General features: G+C 45.0%; 1 protein-coding gene across 1 annotated transcript in view; it reads left to right on the top strand.

The window, feature by feature from the left end:
• Window positions 1–19,655, top strand: part of Prmt7 (protein arginine methyltransferase 7) — a 43,967-nt gene extending 24,312 nt beyond the window's left edge. Inside the window, exons 7-18 of the mRNA XM_040736619.1 lie at window positions 1,327–1,568; window positions 1,753–1,933; window positions 7,667–7,794; window positions 8,352–8,487; window positions 9,408–9,491; window positions 9,908–9,955; window positions 10,701–10,790; window positions 13,233–13,394; window positions 14,514–14,588; window positions 18,213–18,373; window positions 19,087–19,183; window positions 19,365–19,655. Coding sequence (XP_040592553.1) covers window positions 1,327–1,568; window positions 1,753–1,933; window positions 7,667–7,794; window positions 8,352–8,487; window positions 9,408–9,491; window positions 9,908–9,955; window positions 10,701–10,790; window positions 13,233–13,394; window positions 14,514–14,588; window positions 18,213–18,373; window positions 19,087–19,183; window positions 19,365–19,535 — 1,575 coding nt within the window. The 3' untranslated portion in view covers window positions 19,536–19,655. The remainder of the gene's footprint in view (window positions 1–1,326; window positions 1,569–1,752; window positions 1,934–7,666; window positions 7,795–8,351; window positions 8,488–9,407; window positions 9,492–9,907; window positions 9,956–10,700; window positions 10,791–13,232; window positions 13,395–14,513; window positions 14,589–18,212; window positions 18,374–19,086; window positions 19,184–19,364) is intronic.
• Window positions 19,656–20,240: the final 585 nt, after the last annotated feature.

The following is a 20,240-nucleotide window of genomic DNA, read 5'->3' as shown; positions in this document are numbered from 1 at the left end:
ACCCTTCTGTTTTTTTTTTAATTTTTTACATCCCAATCCCAGTTTCCCTACCCCCTCTCTTCACACTCTTTCCTTCCTTCGGTCTTTTTTATTTTACACACAAATCCCAGTTCTCCCTCCCTCTCCTCCTCTAGTTCCCACCATTCCTTGGGAGTCAACAAAATCTGTCAAATCCCATTGAGGCAGGACCAAAGCCTTTCCCCCTGTATCTAGGCTGAGCAAGGTATCCCTCCATAGGCACCAAAAAGCCAGTTATGTACTAGGTATAAATCCTGGTCCCACTGCCAGTGGCCCAATAAACTGCCCAAGCCACATAACTGTCACCCACATTCAGAGGGCCTAGTTTGGCCCTGTGCAGGTTCCCCAGCTGTCAGACTGGAGTTAGTAAGCTCCCTCTAGCTCCGGTCAGCTGTTTCTGTGGGTTTTCCTGTCATGGTCTTGACCCCTTGCTCATATTATCTCTCTTCCCTCTCTTCAACTGGATTCTGGGAGCTAGGCCCAGTGCTTAACTGTGGATCTCTGTATCTGCTTCCATCGGTTACTGGATGAAGGTTCTATGATAACAATTAAGGTTGTCATCAATCTGATTACAGGGGAAGGCCAGTTTAGGCACCCTCTCCACTACTGCTTAGAGGCTTGTGGATTCCTGGGAATTTCCTTAGTGCCAGGGTTCTTGATAACCCCATAATGGCTCCCTCTATTAAGATCTCTTTCCTTGCTCTCCCTTTCTGTTCTTCCCCCAACTTGACCGTCTCTCATGCTCTTCTCCCCCTTCTCCCCCCCCCCCCCCATGCTCCTGATTTACTCAGGAGATCTTGTCTATTTCCTCTTTCCATTTATGTCTCTCTTAGGGTCCTCCTTGTTACCTAGCTTCTCTGGGGTTGTAGACTTAGGCTGGTTATCCTTTGCTCTGTGTCTAATATCCACTTATGATGTAAGTACATACCATGTTTGTCTTTCTGGGTCTGGGTTACCTCACTCAGGATTAATCTATATTTTTTAAATCTATATTCAATAGCATGGCTTTGATATCTTATCTCTCCGTACTGCCCATCCTCTTTTCTCTGTGCTGGCTGGGCTGCTCCACCTTTCTTCCCAGAATCCTCTCTTTTCCTGAAACTTTCACCTAGCTTCTTCCTGCCTAGCTATTGACCATTCAGCTCTTTATTAAACCAGTCAGAAGGTGCCTTGACCAAAACACAACTTCACAGTGTAAATAAATATTCTGTCTGCAAGTGTGACGAGTGTAGATTTGACAAGTGTGAGCCACTGTAGATCACGTACCTGACTTACTGTTATTGTTGGTTTGTTTTGATATAAACTTAGGAAAATTGTGAAGCAGTGCCTCATAAAGCAACTGTCTATGCCCAGCTGGTGGAGTCCAGAAGGATGTGGTCATGGAATAAGCTGTTTCCTGTCCGTGTTCAGACTAGTCTCGGAGAGCAGGTCATCGTCCCTCCCTCAGAATTGGAGAGGTGTCCTGGCGCACCTTCAGTCTATGACATTCAGCTGAATCAGGTGTCCCCTGCTGACTTCACTGTCCTCAGTGATGTACTACCAATGTTCAGGTACCATGGAACTTCCCTGGGTGGCAGTGCTTTGAGATATCTAATCGGATTTCTTCTTTTATGGAATGGAAATCTGGCTGAATCCTCTCTACATTAGTACCATTGTTGATCAGGTCTCTGTAGAAGTCTAACAGTGGAGTATGTGAATTAAATTATGCTTCAGTTTCTGAATATTCTTCCACAGCGTGGACTTCAGCAAGCAAGTCAGTAGCTTGGCAGCCTGCCATAGCAAGCAGTTTGTACCTCTGGCATCTGGCCAAGCACAGGTGGTTCTGTCCTGGTGGGACATTGAAATGGACCCTGAGGGGAAGATCACATGTACCATGGCCCCGTTTTGGGCACAGACAAACCCACAGGAACTTCAGGTAAGAGGCAGGAGCTGAGCACATTTTATGTAATCAAAAAACTTATTTTTATCCCTAGATCACTACTTCAGTTAAAGACAAAGAAGGAGTTTTCTTTTGGGAAAACACACATGGACACACACAAGCACAAGGACTGGGGATTGGCTCAGTGATAGGGCACTTTCCTAGCATGTATGAGTCCCTATACTACACCCCAACACTACAAATAAGACAATAACAGCTAAAGATTAGAAAACACGCCAGGCAGTGGTGGTACACACCTTTAATCCCAGCACTGTGAGTTCAAGGCCAATTTAGCCTACAAAATAAGTTCCAGGGCAGCTAAACTGAGAAACCCTATCTAAACAAACAAACAAACATAAAAGCAGCAGAGCCTGCCAGTGTAGAGTAGACCTCTCCTCTCTGGGTGAGTTAGTTCATGGTTGACACCAGTGGCCACAGTGAGCAACAGAAGTCTTAATGGATTAGTTCTGCGGTTCTCTCTTGTCCTGGCATAGCCCTTCACTTCACCACATGCTGCCGTAAGTAATCCAGGGGGCTCAGGTCAGCATGGAATGGAGAACTACAACCTCACTTCCTTGGTTCAAAATCCTTCTCCAGCTCAGAAAAATGAGCAGAGGAATGTGAACTACAAAATGCAAATACATTTTGTTATTCAGCATATGATAAGTTTTTACCTTTAAACTGCTCTGGAATAAAAGAACATATATGAACTGCAATGAAATACTGTCTTTATTAGTAAATAAAATTCAGAAAGTGTGGTGATACACTGTTGGTAAAACTTGACTGTAAACTGTCAGAGCATTCATGGAACACAGCCTAACTGCTCAGTCCACGTGGCGGAAAGTGATAGATGTTGGAGCCCTGGGCACTTTTGCTTACGTCACAGATGCAGAGTGACTCACGGGTAGGATAATCATCATATCTTTAATAGAAAAAGAACAACAGAAAGGCCACCTGTAAGGACTCAAGTCATCCTGTGTCTTTCAGTGAACAAAGTTGCTCTATTGCAGAGTAGTCAGTGTGTATGTATTTATTAATATTAGTATTGTTTTTTTAGTGTATGAGGATTAGAGCAGTGGTTTTCAGTGCTCAGTGTTCCCAATGCTGTGACATGCTAATACTGTACCTCATGTTGTGGTGACCCCCAACCATAAAATTATTTTCATTGCTACTTCATAACTAATTTTGCTACTGTTATGAGTTGTAATGTAAATATCTGATATGCAGATGGTTTTAGGTATGGGTCAGTCAGTACATGCCAACTTCCCTCTGTAATCTTGGTTCTCATGGGTTGTGTTTGAGATTTCAAAAATGAAATATTCATACATTTTAGTTGCATGTTTCCAGAGCGCTACAGTGTCTATTTCTCCTTGAATCTACCTACACAAAGATATACCAGGCAACTGTAGGAATGCCCAGAGTGCAGGGTCTTGTGTCCAGGAAGTGGAAGGGGAGGTGTGGATCCCAGGTCTTCTTATGGTACATCATGTGCCCTTTCTAGACCACTGATGACTTTCATGATATTAGGAATTTGAAAGCTGATGAACTCACAAAACCACTTTCTTCCCATTTAGCTGCCTTACTTTGGGACAGAGGTTCTGTCACTAGCTCTTTAGCATCAGAACCCAGAAGTCCCCTGTGTAGGGTTTATGGGAGGGCAGGGTTAGGGAAGTGCCCTGGAGCACTAGTATTCAGGAAGGAATAACAGGGAGAACATAACTTGTTTATCCTGTTACTGTATATGTGGCTTTTGGACTTTTACTTTTTAACCTTTATATTTGAATATACCTGCCTTTTTGCTAAATTCAGGACAAGTGGGTGAACTGTGTCCCAGGCAAGTAGAACAAGCTTTGTCTTCATTTGCATATATGCTATTGGAGTCTGACAAAACCTAGTTCCTTTGGTTTCTGGAAATAGCAATAAACAGGTGGTTACCCCATCAGAGTTGAGCCAGTTTTTTTCCTTTCTTTCTTTCTTTCTTTCTTTCTTTCTTTCTTTCTTTCTTTCTTTCTTTCTTTCTTTCTTTATTTTTTTGAGAAGTTCTTCCTATATAGCAAGATGGCCCAAACTCATAATGTGTAACCCAGGCTGGCCTCAAATTCATGATCCTCCTCCCTGAGCATATGCTGTACATGTACTTTTTTTTTTTTTCTGAGACTGCATTCCTCTGTGTAACAACAGTCCTGGCAGGCTCTGTAGACCAAGTTGGCCTCAAACTCACAGAGATCTGTCTGTCTCTGGTGGGATTAAAGGCATGAGCTGCCACCACCTGGCCACATTTAACTCAGGCAGCAACTTTTTAAGATAGTTATTCTTCCTAATTTTTTTTCAAATCCTTCTAAAAAGCAAGACATATTATAGGTTATAAGAATAATGTAATGGGCTGGAGAGATGGTTCAGCAGTTAAGAGCACTGGTTGCGCTTCTAGAGGTCCTGAGTTCAATTCCCAGCAACCACATGGTAGCTCACAACCATCTACAATTCAATCTGGTGTCCTCTTCTAGCCTTTAAGGATGCATGGAGGCAGAACACTGTATACATAATAATAAATACATAATAATAAAAAAAGAATAACATGAAAAAGAAAATTGCTGGGCGGGGTGGCACATGCCTTTAATCCCAGCACTTGGGAGGCAAAGGCAGAGGAATCCCTGTGAGTTCAAAGCCAGCCCAGTCTACAGTGTGAGGGCCAGGACAGGCTCCAACGATATACAGAGAAACCCTGTCTTGAAAATACAAGAACAAAATCCTAAGAATAACTTGCCAGTGGGGTGGGGGGAACATGGTGGCATAGGATTTTAATCTCAGTACTTACGAGATAGAGGCAGGTGGACTTTGTGTTGTTTTTCTTTTTTAATTGTTGCCTTTTATTCTGTGGCTATCCTATTCAGCAACTGTAACTCCACTACCTCGACTAGGTCACAAGAGTCAAAGCCTGAGAGAATTTTGCTCCCTCAGACACTGACTCTTTCAAAGCTACTAAGGAAACTTATTTAAACCTCTGTCCTGCTAAAGAAATCAAGATTTAAAGGTTGAAGTAGAATCCTGCTTCCCAAAGAGGCTGAATAACAGGCCGCTCACCACCTCATGTCTCCCAGTAAATCCTCTTTTTCTCGCCCCTCCTTATAAACTCTTCTCTACCTGGCTCCTCCGTACAACTTCCTGTCAGCTAGCTGCTGACCCAGCCTCCTGACTGCTGGTAAATTTTATTTAATCAAACACATCTTTGTATCATTAAACAGATGTTCCAGAGCATAAACAAAAGTAACACACCTTTAGATAATATTCTACAACACTTGTGAGTTCAGTACCTGCCTGATTTACATAATCAGTTCCAGGCTAGCCAAGGCTATAGAGTGAGATCCTGCTTCAGAAAAGGAAAACATAAAAAAAAAAAAAAGAGTGCTTGCTTTGGTAAAATGAAAGTGTTTAAAATTTACATTGGGCCCTACCACCCAAAATAACAACCTTTCTTGTGTATCTTTCCAAATAGAAGTTTTAACTCATGTTTAACCTTTTTGTTGTTGTTGGTTGTATTTTTCTGCTGTCTCATGGTCTTTGTCATTTTTCATGTCTTTGACTATTCTTCATAAATATTTAACCTATTTCTGAGCTGGACATTTGTGTTGGTTCTTGGTTTTTGTTAGTATATATCTGCTATATACATATTTATGTGACTATTGTTCTTTATCTTATCTTTTTCTATTTTCCTTATATGTAGGATTTTTAGTAAGGATTATCATAATTAAAGGTTACTTTGGGCTCAAGTGAGCTCAGTGATAGAGTAGTTGCCTAACATATATAATGTTCTGGATTTTCATCTGCCTGCCTCTTGAGTACTGGGATTAAAGGCATGCATCCAACACTGGGTGGCAATGCTCTGGATTTTTAATCCCCAGTCAGAATCACTGTAATTCATGTTTCACAATTTAGAATATTCTAGTTCTTAACACAAAGCAAAACAAGGAGGCTGGAGAGGTGGTCAGTGATTAAGAGCACTGAATGCTTTTCCAGAGGTCCTGGGTTCAATTCCCAGCAGCCACATGCTGGCTCAAGCCATCCGTCATGAGATCTGGTGCCCTCTTCTGGCATGCAGGCATTTAATCCCAGTACTGGGAGGGGGGGCACAGAGGCAGGAGGATCTCTGTGTGTTCGAGATTAGCCTGGTCTACGAGAGCTAGTTCCAGGACAGCCTTCAAAGCCACAGAGAAACCCTGTCTCAAAAAAACAAAAACAAAAACCAACAACAACTCCATTTAATTCAAGAGATTAAGCCAAACAACCCTTTTCTGTTATTTTAAACTTTCGGGTGTGTATGATGCAATGTAGTTTTTGTATGAATTATGGTGTATGTAGTGTATGTATTTGTTAGTATTGGTGTATGCATATGTGCCTGTAGGGGGGAGTCTGTGCATGTATATATGGAGGCCAGAGTCACCATCCCCATTTGTTTTTTAGACAGGGTTTCTTCCTGAACCTGAAACTCACTGACTTTGCTAACCACTCAGGGATGCATATGTCTTTGTCCCCTCTCCTCCCTCCCCAGTTATAGACACCTAGCTTTGCATGGGTGCTGGGATTTGGACTTAGGTCCTTATGCAGTCACTCTACTGATTAAGCCATTTTCCTTATTTTCCCAACTTTTGTTTTGAGAAATGTAGAATCACAGAGTAAGTGAAAATGGACACTGGTGGTGCCTTTGTTTCAGTTTACTAATTGTTAATATTTCCCACACTTGCTGTATCTTTTTTTCCTCTCTCACTGCACACAAATCTTCTGCTCAGTCATTTGATAATAAGTTACAAATATCTGACTCTTGACTTCTTGATACTATAAGAATAAGTATCATAAGCAAAATACCATCATCACACCTAAGAAAACTAACAGTATACTATTCCAAAACATCTAACATGGTTCAAAATAAAATTTCCTTACTTGTCCTCAAATGTCTTTGATAGCTTTAGTTTTCCTAATCTAGGATCCAGCCGGGCGGTAGTGACGCACACCTTTAATCCCAGCACTTGGGAGGCAGAGGCAGGCGGATCTCTGTGAGTTCGAGGCCGGGTTGGACCGACAGCCTCCAAAACTATACAGAGAAACCCTGTCTCGTAAAACCAAAAAAAAAATAATAATAATAACCTAATCTAGGATCCAGTTGAATATTATGTATTATATTTGACCTTTCTGTGTATTGAAGCCACTTAAAACAAAAGGAAATTCTGTATATATATTAAAGCCTTAGAATATGTCCCAAGAGGCTCTTAGAGCAGGATTTCCCCCAGGCTACTAGGCCAGCCTTAGTTGTGAGAATTTTTCCTTTTAGTGGAAGATGCCCCATAGTCCAACAGATGAAGGAAAGAGCATTGTTACTTGTACTGGTTAGTTTTATGTCAACGTGACACAGGCTAGAGTCAAACTCAGAGATCCATCTGCCTTTGCCTCCCAAGTGCTGGGATTGAAGGTATGAGGAGAGAGCAGAGCCTGCACTTGTCCCTTCTTCTAAAGCTACCTCAGAAGACCATTGCCCCGATGATGTCTTCTAAAGTCAGCAAGGTTTCAGAAAGCTTTTTTGGGACACTGGCTTCTCTGATTAGATTTTTTTCTTTATCTTTAGGGCCATAATAAGTAATTATAGTCTATACAACTAGTATTTGACTTTGGGCCTTTGGATTGGAAGCTTTATTATCACAGCTTAGTGAAACTTAAACCTGGTTCTACTCCTCATTTCAGTGGCGGGACCACTGGATGCAGTGTGTATACTTCTTGCCACAGCAGGAGCCCATTGTTCAGGGCTCACCCCGATGCCTGGTAGCCCACCATGATGACTACTGCATGTGGTACAGCCTTCAGAGGACCAGGTATGCATCTGTGGGAGGACCAGCCCTCAGAGACTGCACTGATGTGAATTCTCTGTTGGACAGATCTTGCAGAGATTTAAATGGGTAGATTTATATCAGAACAGAATAAAGTAAGAGCAAGGGCCAGTAAGATGACTCTGTGGGTAAAGGTGCTTGTAGCTAAACCTGATGACCTGTGTTCAATCCCCAGAATTCACATAGTGGAAGGAGAGAACCTGTTCCACAAAGCCGTCCTCTGTGTTATGGTACTCCTCCACACACATGCAAATAATAATAATAATTTAAAAAACAAAAGTTTATAGTAGGATATATCGTGTGTTTGTGTATATGTAGAAACTTATGGATTGGTAAATTCTATTAGAAACAAATATATGAAAAGTGTGGAATCACCCCCAATGTGCTGGTGTCTAGACTCTTTTAGATTCCTGTGCATGTATCTCCCAGGGCCCAGGCTCACTTCTGGTGTTCTCGTCCCTTGTCCCATGCCTTGGCGCTCTCCAAGTTTCCAGTGTGGAATATTTATCACTTATGTTTGATTTTTTCATCTTCCTGCTCAGTGCTGATGAGAATCAGGAAGACTACCAAGTACGCCCTGTGTGTGATTGTCAGGCTCACTTGCTCTGGAACCGGCCTCGGTTTGGAGAGATTAATGATCAGGACAGAACTGATCAGTATGCCCAAGCCCTGAGGACTGTAAGTGTTCTGTGTCTTCGTTCTCACTCTTCTGCTTATGGTTTGCTCTTACAGTTCTGTTTTGTCTTTCCTTGTCAGTATCTCTAACTGGCTCCATCTGGAGCAGACAAGAGAGCTTGAGAACTTGTTCTCTGCTTTGAGAGAGGTCCCCTGGGAATTCACTGTTCCCATAAGAACTCCCTGGAGAGCCTTTCCCCAGCCCAAATTTGCTGTGCTGGATATCTTTACCTCTGTAATCACCAGCAATTGGTGTGTGCGATCACATCTTCAGCTACACCTCTCCTGTTTTCATCTGTTGTAAATCTGACCATGGAACTCTCTGACCTAGGGTTCAGCCTGGGGTCTCCAGATGGGGTTTAGAAGCCGTTTTCTGGACCCTTTGGAGCTGTGTACAGAAATATATCTGCACATGCATGCATTTTGTGGGGGAAGCAGACACCAAGCTGCCACAAGTTCCTCTAATGGATCTGTGAGCCATAAAGGCACCACTTGAAGGGTACATGGGCCAGATGGGGAAGAGATCTGCCGCCATAGATTAGAAGGTACCTTCCTGCTAGTGGAGCATGTATGTCTTAGGTGGGCCTAAGGAGGCAGATGTGGCATTGTGGGGGCAGGAAGGAAGATGGGATGAGAACTGCCAGGTCTGGAGAGCAATGGCTCAATGGTTAAGGGTACTTGTTACCCTGCCCTGGGTTTGATCCTAGTACTCAGAGTTTGTGACTCCAGTTCTAAGACATCTGATGCCCTCTTCTGGCCTCAGGGGGTTACAAACCCACAGGAAGGCAAAACACCTAAACATAAAATTAGGGGAGGGGTGAAGCCTGTGAGTGGAGCTGGGAGAAAGGTAGCATGTCTGATAGCTTGTCAGGAGGATGCTCCTGGACTAAAGTAACCTGTGCTGATCTGCTGTTCTCTCACAGGTGCTGATGCCAGGTACCGTCTGTCTTTGCGTCAGTGATGGCAGTCTGCTCTCTGTGCTGGCCCATCACCTTGGGGCAGAGCAGGTACTGGTCATGCTTTTCTGTTTCTCTGTAAGGGTTGTTCTTCTCTTTTCATTTTTATTTTTCTTTTCTGTTTTGTTGTTTTTCACTTTTTTAAAAAAAGTTGGCTCTTGAGTTAGGGCGTAGTGTGATCCAGGCATGAGTTTCTGTGATCAAAGCCCTTTGCAGATGAAGTTTTCATTGATGGAATGGACTGAGGAACTTTTACTGTTTCCACTCATGGTCAGGAACAAAGTAATGGCTACCACTGCCAGGAAGCTGCAGCATAGGATTCTGAGTTGGCCACTCTCTAGTGAATACCCAGCATAGATGCTGTCCAAGGGAGGTAGTACAGTCAGGCCTTTGTTTCAGTGTCCTCTTGACAGGTTTTTATCTTAAGTGTCTACTGTCTTTAAGTCCATATCTTGTGTTCTCTTCAGGTGTTTACACTTGAGAGTTCGGCAGTCTCCTATAGACTGATGAAAAGGGTAAGTGACAGTTGTTACTGAATTCATGAGGGGACTGTTGGGCTTGCCATCTTTAGTCTGGGATGGGTGACTTTACAATAGCATCACACCAAAAACTAGTAGAAATAACCCTGCTTCATGGCTGTAGCTCCTACCTGGAGAGCAGGATTTTTGGCTTTGGGACAGACATCCAATGAGTAGGATTTTTGTTTATTTGTTTTTGAGGTAGGGTCTTACTTGTAGCCTTGGCTAACCTGTAACTCACTATGTAAACCAGGCTGGCCTCAAGCTCACAGACTGCCTCTATCTCCCAAGTACTGGGATTAAAGTTGTACACACCTTGACTGGCTTCTGGCATCCAATAAGAACCAAATGTTTGCACTCTGCTTCTGGTTTTTGTAGTTGAAGAAGTTTAGCTGTTTCTCATTTCACAGAAGACTAAGAACTAGCATCTCTGTGTGAGTAGAACTGAGTGATTTGTATCTACTCTGCCAAAACTGCAAGACCTATAGATCCTGTCTGCTACCATTTGTTCATGACCTCTTTCATGGTCTGTAGGGGGTGCCCAAAGCAGTGTTATCCTAGAGCCATTTGACAAGAATATTCAGCAGAGAAGGTAACTCTGAGAGGTGTTAGGTTTGAATCCAGGTCTCAAGTGCATCAGGCAAGCACTCTACCATGGAGCTGTACCTTCTCTCAATAGTTGTTTTTTCCTGGTACAAAACAATGTGTGAGTATTAGCACAGTTATATTCTTTCTTTCCAAGATCTTCAAGGCTAACCACTTGGAAGATAAAGTTAGTATCATCAAGAAACGGCCTGAGTTGTTAACATCTGCAGACCTGGAGGGTAAGAAGGTAAGGAGTGGGACTTTGGGTGCACTAGAGCTGTGTGAGTGGGGACAGAGTAGCCTTAAGGTGACCTAAGCTCTGCATTGTCACCTTGAATGCAATGTGATATCCCTCATGTAACTTGGCCAGCAGAGACCTCACCGGCATGAGGGTGGGTTAGGGTTTGTATAAAGGCCCAGTGAGCATAGAGCTGGGCTCCTGTGCCTCTCAAATGAGAGCAGGATAGTTTGTTGATGTTCCGACCACCTCTCCTTTTCCCCTTTGAAGGATTCTAGTCCTCTTTGAAGGATTCTTCCTGCTGAGATCTTTTTACATCCCCCACCCCCAGCTGCTCACCAGGAATTCTGGGGTTACTAAGCACCAGCTCCCTGCAGGCTTTTGTTTGTTTTGAGAAAGGGTTGTTATATAGACTAGATTGACCTTGATCTCACAGAGTTCTGTTTACCTCTGCCTCCTGAGTGCTGGGATTAAAAACATGTGCCCCCATGGCTAGCTGTGTTAACTTCTTAAGCCGCTAAACTGTTGTTCATAGTTGCTGGGTTGTACTTCTACAACAGTATGTGAGATTCATTTTGTGGTTTTCTCTCCTTTTTAGTGTAGACATTTTAGTGGGAACACATTGGCATATCATTGTAGTTTTAATTTATTTGTATTTTCATGACAGCTAATAATATTGAACATCTTCTCATGTACTCATAAGCTTATAAGACTTATAAGTCTTACTTGAATATCTGTTCAAGTCTCTTGTCTATTTTCCCTCATGTCTTTTATAAAATGACAGCTTGGGATGTAATCATGCAGTATACAAAGCACACACTTAAAGTATATGGTTGAGTGTATTTTTAAAGTATGCAACCACTACCAAGTCACCTTTAGGGCATTTTTATCACCCTAAATTTTGTTGGTGGTCACACTCACGTTCTCCCAAACCCTAAACCAATACTAGTTAACTTTCTGTCTGTGTGGGTTTGCCTATTCTAGACAAATCATACAAATGAAATTATACTACATATGGTCCTTTGTAACTGACTTCTTTCATTTAATGTAATATTCAGGGAGCATCCATGTTGTAACCTAAGTCAGTGCATCATCTTTTTATTGTTGAGCAGTGCTCTATTATATGGATATACCATTTATTTTTCCATTTACCGTTGATGGACATTTGTGCTATTGATATTCCTTGGCTATTTTGAATGGTGCTACTTTAAACATTGAAGTCCAATTATGTTTTCCTCCTCCTCTTCTTCCTCTCTCATTCTTTTTTTAAAGATTTGTTTATGTATTTTATGTATATGAGTCCTCTGTCTTCATGTACATCAGAAGAAGGGATCTAATCCCATTACAGATGGTTATGAGCCACCATGTAGTTGCTGGGAATTGAACACAGGACCTCTGGAAGAGCAGTCAAGTGCTCTTAACCTCTAAGCCATCTCTCCAGCCCCTCCTCTCTCATTCTTGATGTAGGTTTAGAACATGCAGATTTAGAACAAAGTTAAAGTTATAAGTCTGGCCGGACTCCCAAGTTCCTGTTGGGTAGAAATGATGAAATGGTAAGAGAAGGCATCTGTATGATGTTCCTGATGCTGGGTATGAGTGAAGGGCAGGGAAGTTTCAAGGCCAACCCTGGTCTGGCTTCCATTGCATCTATTGCATGTCCTCTGGTTCCCATTCACTGAGACTCTGACCCCAACCCACACATCAGCCTGAATGCTGAGGCATTCCCTTAGAATACTCCAATCACATCTTTACTTGCAGAGTTCTGCATGCATGCTTCATGGTCCTCAGAAGGATCTTTTAAAATACACGTCTTCTATCTTTTGAATCCCTGATTAAAGCTTGTAGGAGCCCCTGTTGCCTTCAGGAAAAGTTGAGTCTCTTTGGCTATGTGAGCATTTGAATTTCGGCTGGTCTGGCCTCTTCATCCTCTCTGACAAATGTCTAGAAGGCCTTGCTTTTACTTACATCTTCACTTGGCCTCTGCCCATTTGTTTGACTTCCCTGACTCCTAATCATACAGCTATTAGTTTATCCCACAAACGTAGACTGAAATGTCGTCTACCAGGCACCATGCTGCCAGAGTCCACATTTGCAGTGAAGGTGACACATTGTTCATCTGGTACTGACTTACTGGGGTAAAACAATTTGGTTTGTGGACTGGAAGGATCCGTTCTGGAAACCTTTTGTGAAGGCTCTACGTGCACCTATTCCTTGCTTCCTTCACGTGAAGACCGCTCTCCGTTGTTTGTATTGTTTTCTACTCTGCGATCCTTTGTGTCTTCAGGGGCATGCTCATTTGTTGACTGAGTGTTGAATGTATGGATGAATGGATGAATGAATGGATGGATGAATAAGTGAATGGCCTGTTACATGTTCCTGTGAAGTTGCTGAGCTGCCCTCAATTGCCAGCTTCACTCCTTACATCTGCTTTCTTCCTGTCCTGGCTGCCAGGTCTCCCTCCTCCTGGGTGAACCTTTCTTCAGCACCAGCCTGCTACCATGGCACAACCTATACTTCTGGTATGTCCGTACTTCCGTGGACCAGCACCTGGAACCTGGAGCTGTGGTGATGCCCCAGGCTGCCTCACTGCATGCCATGATCGTGGAATTCAGGGTAGGCCACCCAGGACTTTGCAAAACACCAAAGCGAAGGAGGGTGGGGAAGCTGTGTTCTTCAGAGTCCTTGAGTGCAGATGGAACAGCTTGGGTCCTGGTGATGGGCCTTTCTTTTCTGCATCAGTGGCTGCAGGACGGAATGGAGGAGGCTGCGTTTTTAAAAACGCAGTAATTTGACATAAGAAATGGAAATGACTGTGTGTTGTCATTTTACAATTGTGGCTTATCAGAATAATTAAAAACATAAATTAAGTGTTTCAGGAGGCATGCTGTGCAGCTAGCTATGCTCTTGTAGAGAATGGAGGCTGTGTTTGTTAGAGCATTCTGAGATGAGGACTTTTTATGCAAGAAGAAATAGAAAAGCTTTATTTTAATTCTCTCATCAAAGCAGAACCGCAGTTACTAAGTCATTTTAAATGGAAAAGGCATTTTTTTATTGGAAGGATTTTGAAGCGCTTTGAACCTGAAATGAAGAGTGAATCACATTTGATATTCCTTTTATGAGAATGGCTCTATTTGTTGGTAGCCTCATGGCTCCATCACTTAATTTCTGGGCATTTTTCCGTGTTATTTATCTGATGGAATTTCCATATGGATTGTGGCTCTCATGACTAAAGAGTCGCTATAGAAAGAGATGCTTAGTCCCAGGCCCAAGAGGCAGGGATAGAAGATGGACTGGCCAGACAGTGCTTTGGGGCCTGCTCCTGTCCTTTTATGCAGTGTTCACAGGCCCCAGAGGGCTACTTGCAGAAGCCTGGTTGATTGTCTCCTCAGGAGGGGACTTGGTGTCATGTCAGTTTGCACAGTCTTATACGAGTCTGTTACACAAACCACTCTGGTTCTTCAGGGTCCTTGTCCCTTTTTCCTGGTGGGTGTGGGGGAGTCTGTGTCTATGGTAAACAGGAACAGCTATGCCTGTGGTTCTGTTTGTTTTGAGTCAGTGCTAGCCTGGAACTCACTGTGCCGCCTCAAATTCACAGATATCCACACACCTTCACCTCCCAAGTATTGGAACTGAAGTTTTGTGTCACCTCAACCAGCTCTCCTCCTGACCCGAATTCATGTAGCCATTTTTTTTTCTGCCCAGTTGTAACACAGAACGGTTCTTCCTTCATAGGATTTGTGGCGGATCCGGAGCCCTTGTGGTGACTGCGAGGGTTTTGATGTGGGCATCATGGATGACATGATTCAGGTAAGCAGGAGGAGCCAGACTGTTGCCTGTGATGCTGTCGGAGCTGAGGTGAGGGTAGAAAGTTCATCAGCCCAGGATACTTAGCAAGACTGCCTCAGAATTTTTAAAAAATTGAAGAATAAAACAAAAACCTTAAGGGCTGGAGAGATGGCTCACTGTTTAGGAGCACTGGTTGCTCTTCCAGAGGACTGGTGTTTGATTCCCAGCACTCACAACTCTAGTTCCAGGGACATGATGTTCCTGTCTAGCTTCCATGAATTCTAGGCATGCAAGTGTTACAGACATACATGTAGACAAAACACCCATACACATAAAATAAAATAAAATAAAACCTAAAAACAAATTAGAGGTAGAAGGTGCAGGGGACTAAGACTGTAGCTTAGTGATAGAATACCTGTCTAGCCTCTGGGTACTCCGGAGCTCAATCTCTAGAGTCACTGAAAACATAGACAAGAATACAGCTCTGAGTCTTGTTCCAGACATATTTCTTCAGGGCCATAAACCTCTGGCAGGTACCGGATGTGGGCAGCATAAATAGCATGCACAGAGAGAGAGCTTCTGTTTCGGGTGTGAGGCAGTGCTGCCATTTGTTTGTCCCCCCCCCCCCCCAGCATCAACCAGAGAACCACTGCATGGTAGCAGCCCCATGCACAGCCCCATGCTCTAATGTTTGGATTGGACTTGAATGTCACTGACGGGCCTACCCTGCTAGTGCCAGGAAACGTGTCTTCTGTTGGGACAGCCTTTCCACAAGTGACTGACCCGCACTTTCTGTTGCAGCCTTTTTCATTTTGGACACTGTACCCCAGAGAAGAGTGCTAGAGGGAGTTATAAGGAGATCTCTGCAAGGTTATGTAATAGATGTTGCCAGTTCCCTGGTGTCCAACTAGAGTGGGTGATCCACAGGACCTATGTCCCCTGGAAACATGTCATGACAGCAACAGTGGACTTTGCCTTTGTAGGGATTGAGCTGAACTCACAGGGTGAGTTCACAGGATAAGGGTAAAAACAGTGGCCCATTTATATTCTTGAAAATTCATATTCACACAGAGAGAAAAGAGAGTGGAGCTCAACTTGTAACTAGATAGAGACTGTTCTCTATGTCAATATGGGTTGCTTTTTTTTTCTTCATATTTTTAAAGTAACCTTATGGGTGTTTTCCATTTGTATCTTGCCTTCTCTACAGACTATTAATGTTCCTAGACATCTTTGTGTTGAGACATTGCTCTGGGTCCCCCTGCCACATCTGGCCACTTATCTTTCTGGCTCAAGGTTGGCCTCCTCTCACTCTGCCATCCTCTGAGCTGTCATGTCTCTGGTCTCCTTCAACTCTTATTCCTGACTCTGCATTGCCAGTCTACAGCCTGGGTAATGGGCCCATTTCTCCTGAGAGCGCCTTTCAGAGGACCCTAATTCAGGTCCAAGCACCCATGTTGGATGGTTCACAGCTGCTTGTAATTTTAGTTCCAGGGGAATCTGACACCTCTGGCCTCTGTGGTATGTGAGCCCCCCCCAACACACATGCAATTTAAACTATTAAAAATAAATCTTGAAGAAGATAGTTGTAGGGTATGGTGGCCCCTGGCTTTAATCCCAGCACCCTGGAGGCAGAAGCAGAAGGATCTCTGAATTCAAGACCAGCTTGGTTTACGTAGTGAGATGGTTTATAGAGGCAGACAGCTCTACTGGGTCCCATCAGGCCTTGTGACTTTCCTGCCTCCCCAGTACTCTGTCTGTCCACTCATCTAGACCTGGCCCCCTCCTGGTCAGGTTGCCAGGGAGTCTCCAAGTCAGATTTCTGCTGCCAACCTTGTCAGAAACACACTGGTCTATGGCTTCCTACCTCTCCCACTTCGGCCTTCCTCTACGTGGTGTCTAAGGAAATGTACATCTTACAGGGCTCCATCATCCTGCACGAAAGGTCTGTACCCAACCTCTTGAGGTCCCCTGTGGGGCCACTGCGTCTCCTTCCTGCTCGACTCTTGTTCATGTCCTACTTCCAGCCTTTTGGCTTCCAGTCTTCTGCCTACAGTCACCTCTAGGTAGCTTCTCTGTCCTGCTTCTGGCCACACAGCCTGTTCTCACCTAGGTACTAGTGCTTTTCCCAGGCTTATTGACATGTCCATTTTCCTTGCTTCTGAGCTCCGTTAGAGTGCTATCATGGTAGTGGGTGAAAAGGACTGGAATCACCAAGACCAAGTTCTCAGCACAAAGGAGATGTATTTGTCTCAGAGGGGCAAAGGGCAGGGAACAAGAGATGAAGACAAGAGATAGAGGGTCAGGGAGAAGGGAAAAGGAACAAGAGGGAGGGGGGAGGGACATTTGTCCTGGAGGGACAAAGATAGGAGAAAAGGAAACCCCATGTTAGGATAAGTTGGTTTGTTTTGATTGGGTATGTTAATTAGGGCAGCCAAAGGGACTTTTGATTGCTGGGCTTCAATACTTTGATAGCTGGACCTTGATGGTCAGCCCCAGGAGGAGAAAGTGGCCAGATATGGGAATAGACATTTAGGAATGTAATCTACAGTTTAGCAAGGCAGAAGGAATTGGGGAAGGTCAAGGCTGTCTGTGTGACCATGCCCGGGCCTGCTAGAGCCCTTCAGTGGGCAGTGTTGGTGAGAGGTGAGTGAATGCCTACCTTCTTTTTTTTTGTTCTTCCTCAACAAAGACATTTGGTCCTCAGAATAGGTCAAGAGTAGGCGTTGTCATCCCTGTTTGAAAAGGAGGCTAGGACTTAGGGAGGTGGAGTGGCCTTCTAATGGATGGACAGGAAAGGGAGAAGCTGGTTGTTATGACCAGGTGCCCAGTGTTGAGACTGTAAGTGCTTCGACAGATCGGATGGGATTGGATGGAGAGGGTTCTGGCAGTTGGGAACCAAAGAACACTGAGTGTTACAGCTTGGATGGAAAGGCAATCTAGCACACGGGAGCCAAGGACTCCCACAGGTCACAGTAAGCATAGCAGCTTACAGTCTTGCTTCAGTAAAGGCTTCTCCAGTGTATCAGCTCTGCTCCCGCTCCCCCGGTGAAGTTGTTACAGTTCAGCTCCTGTACCCCGGAGAGCAAGTGTACCCACTTAGCTTTGCCAGGGAAAGGTTTCCCCAGCTCTGCTCCACCCAGGGACGTCTCTGCTCTGGCAAAAGAAGGTCTTCACCCAAACCTCATTCAAGAGATTTATTGGGAGAGAAGAATCCAGGAGAGTGGCTTTGCCAGGGTGGCAGAGGATAGCTGGGCAGCCTGAACAGCCAGAAGCTGAACAGGCACAGGGTTTATATAGGGCTTCTCAGGGGCAGAGTTTTCCAGGGTGGCGATTGGTCAGATTTCAGTCCTTGAACTTAGTATGGCTAGAGCTCCTGCTCAGGGATTGGTTAGTTTTCTGCTCAGGTTTAGGGACAGATTTAGCTCTGGTTTCAGGGCCAAAGTGTGTTTCCTTCACTGGTCCTTTTTAGGTTTTTGGCTCTAGTTTTAGGGCCAGGGTGTATTTCTTTGGCTGGCCCTTTTTCCTTACAGTGACAACTTGGTCTTCCATATGACTGCAGTTTCACAGGAGTACTGGGTCACAGAAATGAGGGTGACCATGGATGACTGCAGTTCATCTCTACAGATCTGTCCTCTTCTCCTCTAGCACTCCCTGGATTTTCGAGAGAACAGAGAAGCAGAGCCCCACCCATTGTGGGAATACCCCTGCCGCAGCCTCTCTGAGCCTCAGCAGATTCTGACCTTTGATTTCCAGCAGCCTGTGCCCCAGCAGCCTGTGCGTGCTGAGGGCTCCATGGAACTGAGACGGTGAGTGAAAGCTGCGGCAAGTTGTGGGGTGAAGACAACAGAGGACTCACTGACCACACATGGTGAGGGAAAACAGCCTGGAGACTCTTACTCTTGGCCCAGGATGTGTCCTTCCGTCCCGCCATCTTTTGTACTCTGGAGGGTCCCACAGCCTCTGGACATGTGCTGGTGAAGGAGAACTGGAGTGGGCCTTGCTTACCTCCCTACCCGTGGCTCCTTATTGTATCCAGCTGCAGGCAAGCGTTGGTTACTATGGTTACCCACTGGCCCATTTTCCTGAATTCTCTTGGGAGTTAAAGCAGGTCAGGATTGGTGAGGGCCACTTGCTGCAAGGTGTGGGAGACCCCACCCAGCCCAGCACCATTCACAGCGCCCCTTACCTAAGGGAGCCGTGTGCCCAGAGCTCAGAGAGTTTTTTACGACAGCGACAAGCAGCAAGGGCAGGACAGATGCCACTGCCCAGGTAGTCTTCATTGTCATACCCTGGCAACAGCCGTGCCCAGGTTTCTGTGCTCAGGCTGTGAGGAGTGTGGAGTTGAGAGCTGTGGCTGCTCTGGCCCAACCTTTTCTGTCTAGGCTTTATCTACACGGGGGAAGAGTACACAGACTCCTCACTGGGAGGGATGAGAGTGGTAGAGGTCTCGGGAAAGCGGAAGGATGTGTTGGTTGGACTTATCTGTGTCTGTGTGACTGTTTGAGTCTATACTCCCCAGACCTGGGAAGAGCCATGGGGCTGTCCTGTGGATGGAATATCATCTGACTCCAGACAGCACAGTCAGCACCGGCCTCATGAACCCTTTGGAAGACAAGGTAGTACTGTGGGCACCAGGCTCACAAGTGTACCCCTGTGCTCTGAGTATCCCTGGTCTCTGCCCTTCAGGTCAGCTAACTCCCAAGTGACCCAGGTTACTTCCCACTGTTAGTTACATGGGCTGGAAAGGTGGCTTGGGTGCCAGGGACCCTTCCCACCCTTTTGCTACTCATCCTGCAGGGGGACTGCTGCTGGAACCCCCACTGCAAGCAAGCCGTCTACTTCCTCAGCACCACAGTGGATCCCAGAGTGCCTCTGGATAGCCCTCAGTCAGTCAGCTATGCTGTGGAGTTTCACCCCCTCACTGGAGACATCACCATGGAGTTTAGGCTTGCAGACACCGTGAACTAATTCCCTTGTTGAGAAATTAAATGGCCAGTAGGCTGCAGACTCTGAATGGCTTGGGGCTCAATGGAGAAGGGAGGCCAAGAGCTTACTTCTTTGCATGCACCTACTTGGCACCTACACAGAGGAGACCTCTTGTGTTTTGTGTCTTAGTGCTGCTGGTTCACAGCATCAGGTGTGGCAGGCAGCATAGGCTGGTGACTGATTTAAGAGTTCTGAAGCAACCAGGGAGAATGGTTTGTGGTTCTGAGAGTTAAGAAAGCTCTGGTATAGTAATGCTTCCTGTCCTATTTGGAGGAGAACTGAGGAACAACCTTCACTTGGACTAAGGTAGGACTGCCCACTTATCTGGAACCTACCCAGCCTGTCTGCTTTCTAGGAATCTCCAGGTCTCTGCTTAGAGAATGGCCTTCTAGGGACTTCCTTGGGGCTTTGTGATCCTGGTAAGACCTGGGTTAGAGGACTAGGCCACATTCATAATCATTTGGGTATCTCACCTCAGTGCCTGCTAAGCTGTGAGACTTGCCACCGGGGTCAAGCAGTTCCCTGTGGAAAGCCACTGGAAAGAAAACGAGGAGAGTGGTCTTTCCCTGTGTCTGTCTGAAGGCCCTTGCTCTGATGGTCTATCCTTGCGGAAGCAGAAAGTACAGATTCCCCAGTCGGCCACAGGCTTGTCCCGTCCTGCCACTTCTCTCCCATACGCTTGCTGAC

Source organism: Mesocricetus auratus, unplaced genomic scaffold, assembly GCF_017639785.1.
Source record: "Mesocricetus auratus isolate SY011 unplaced genomic scaffold, BCM_Maur_2.0 Super-Scaffold_100062, whole genome shotgun sequence".
In the NCBI taxonomy this organism is placed as follows: domain Eukaryota; kingdom Metazoa; phylum Chordata; class Mammalia; order Rodentia; family Cricetidae; genus Mesocricetus; species Mesocricetus auratus.
The sequence above is the reverse complement of the archived record's forward strand: the minus strand, read 5'-3'. Positions and strand labels throughout refer to the sequence as shown.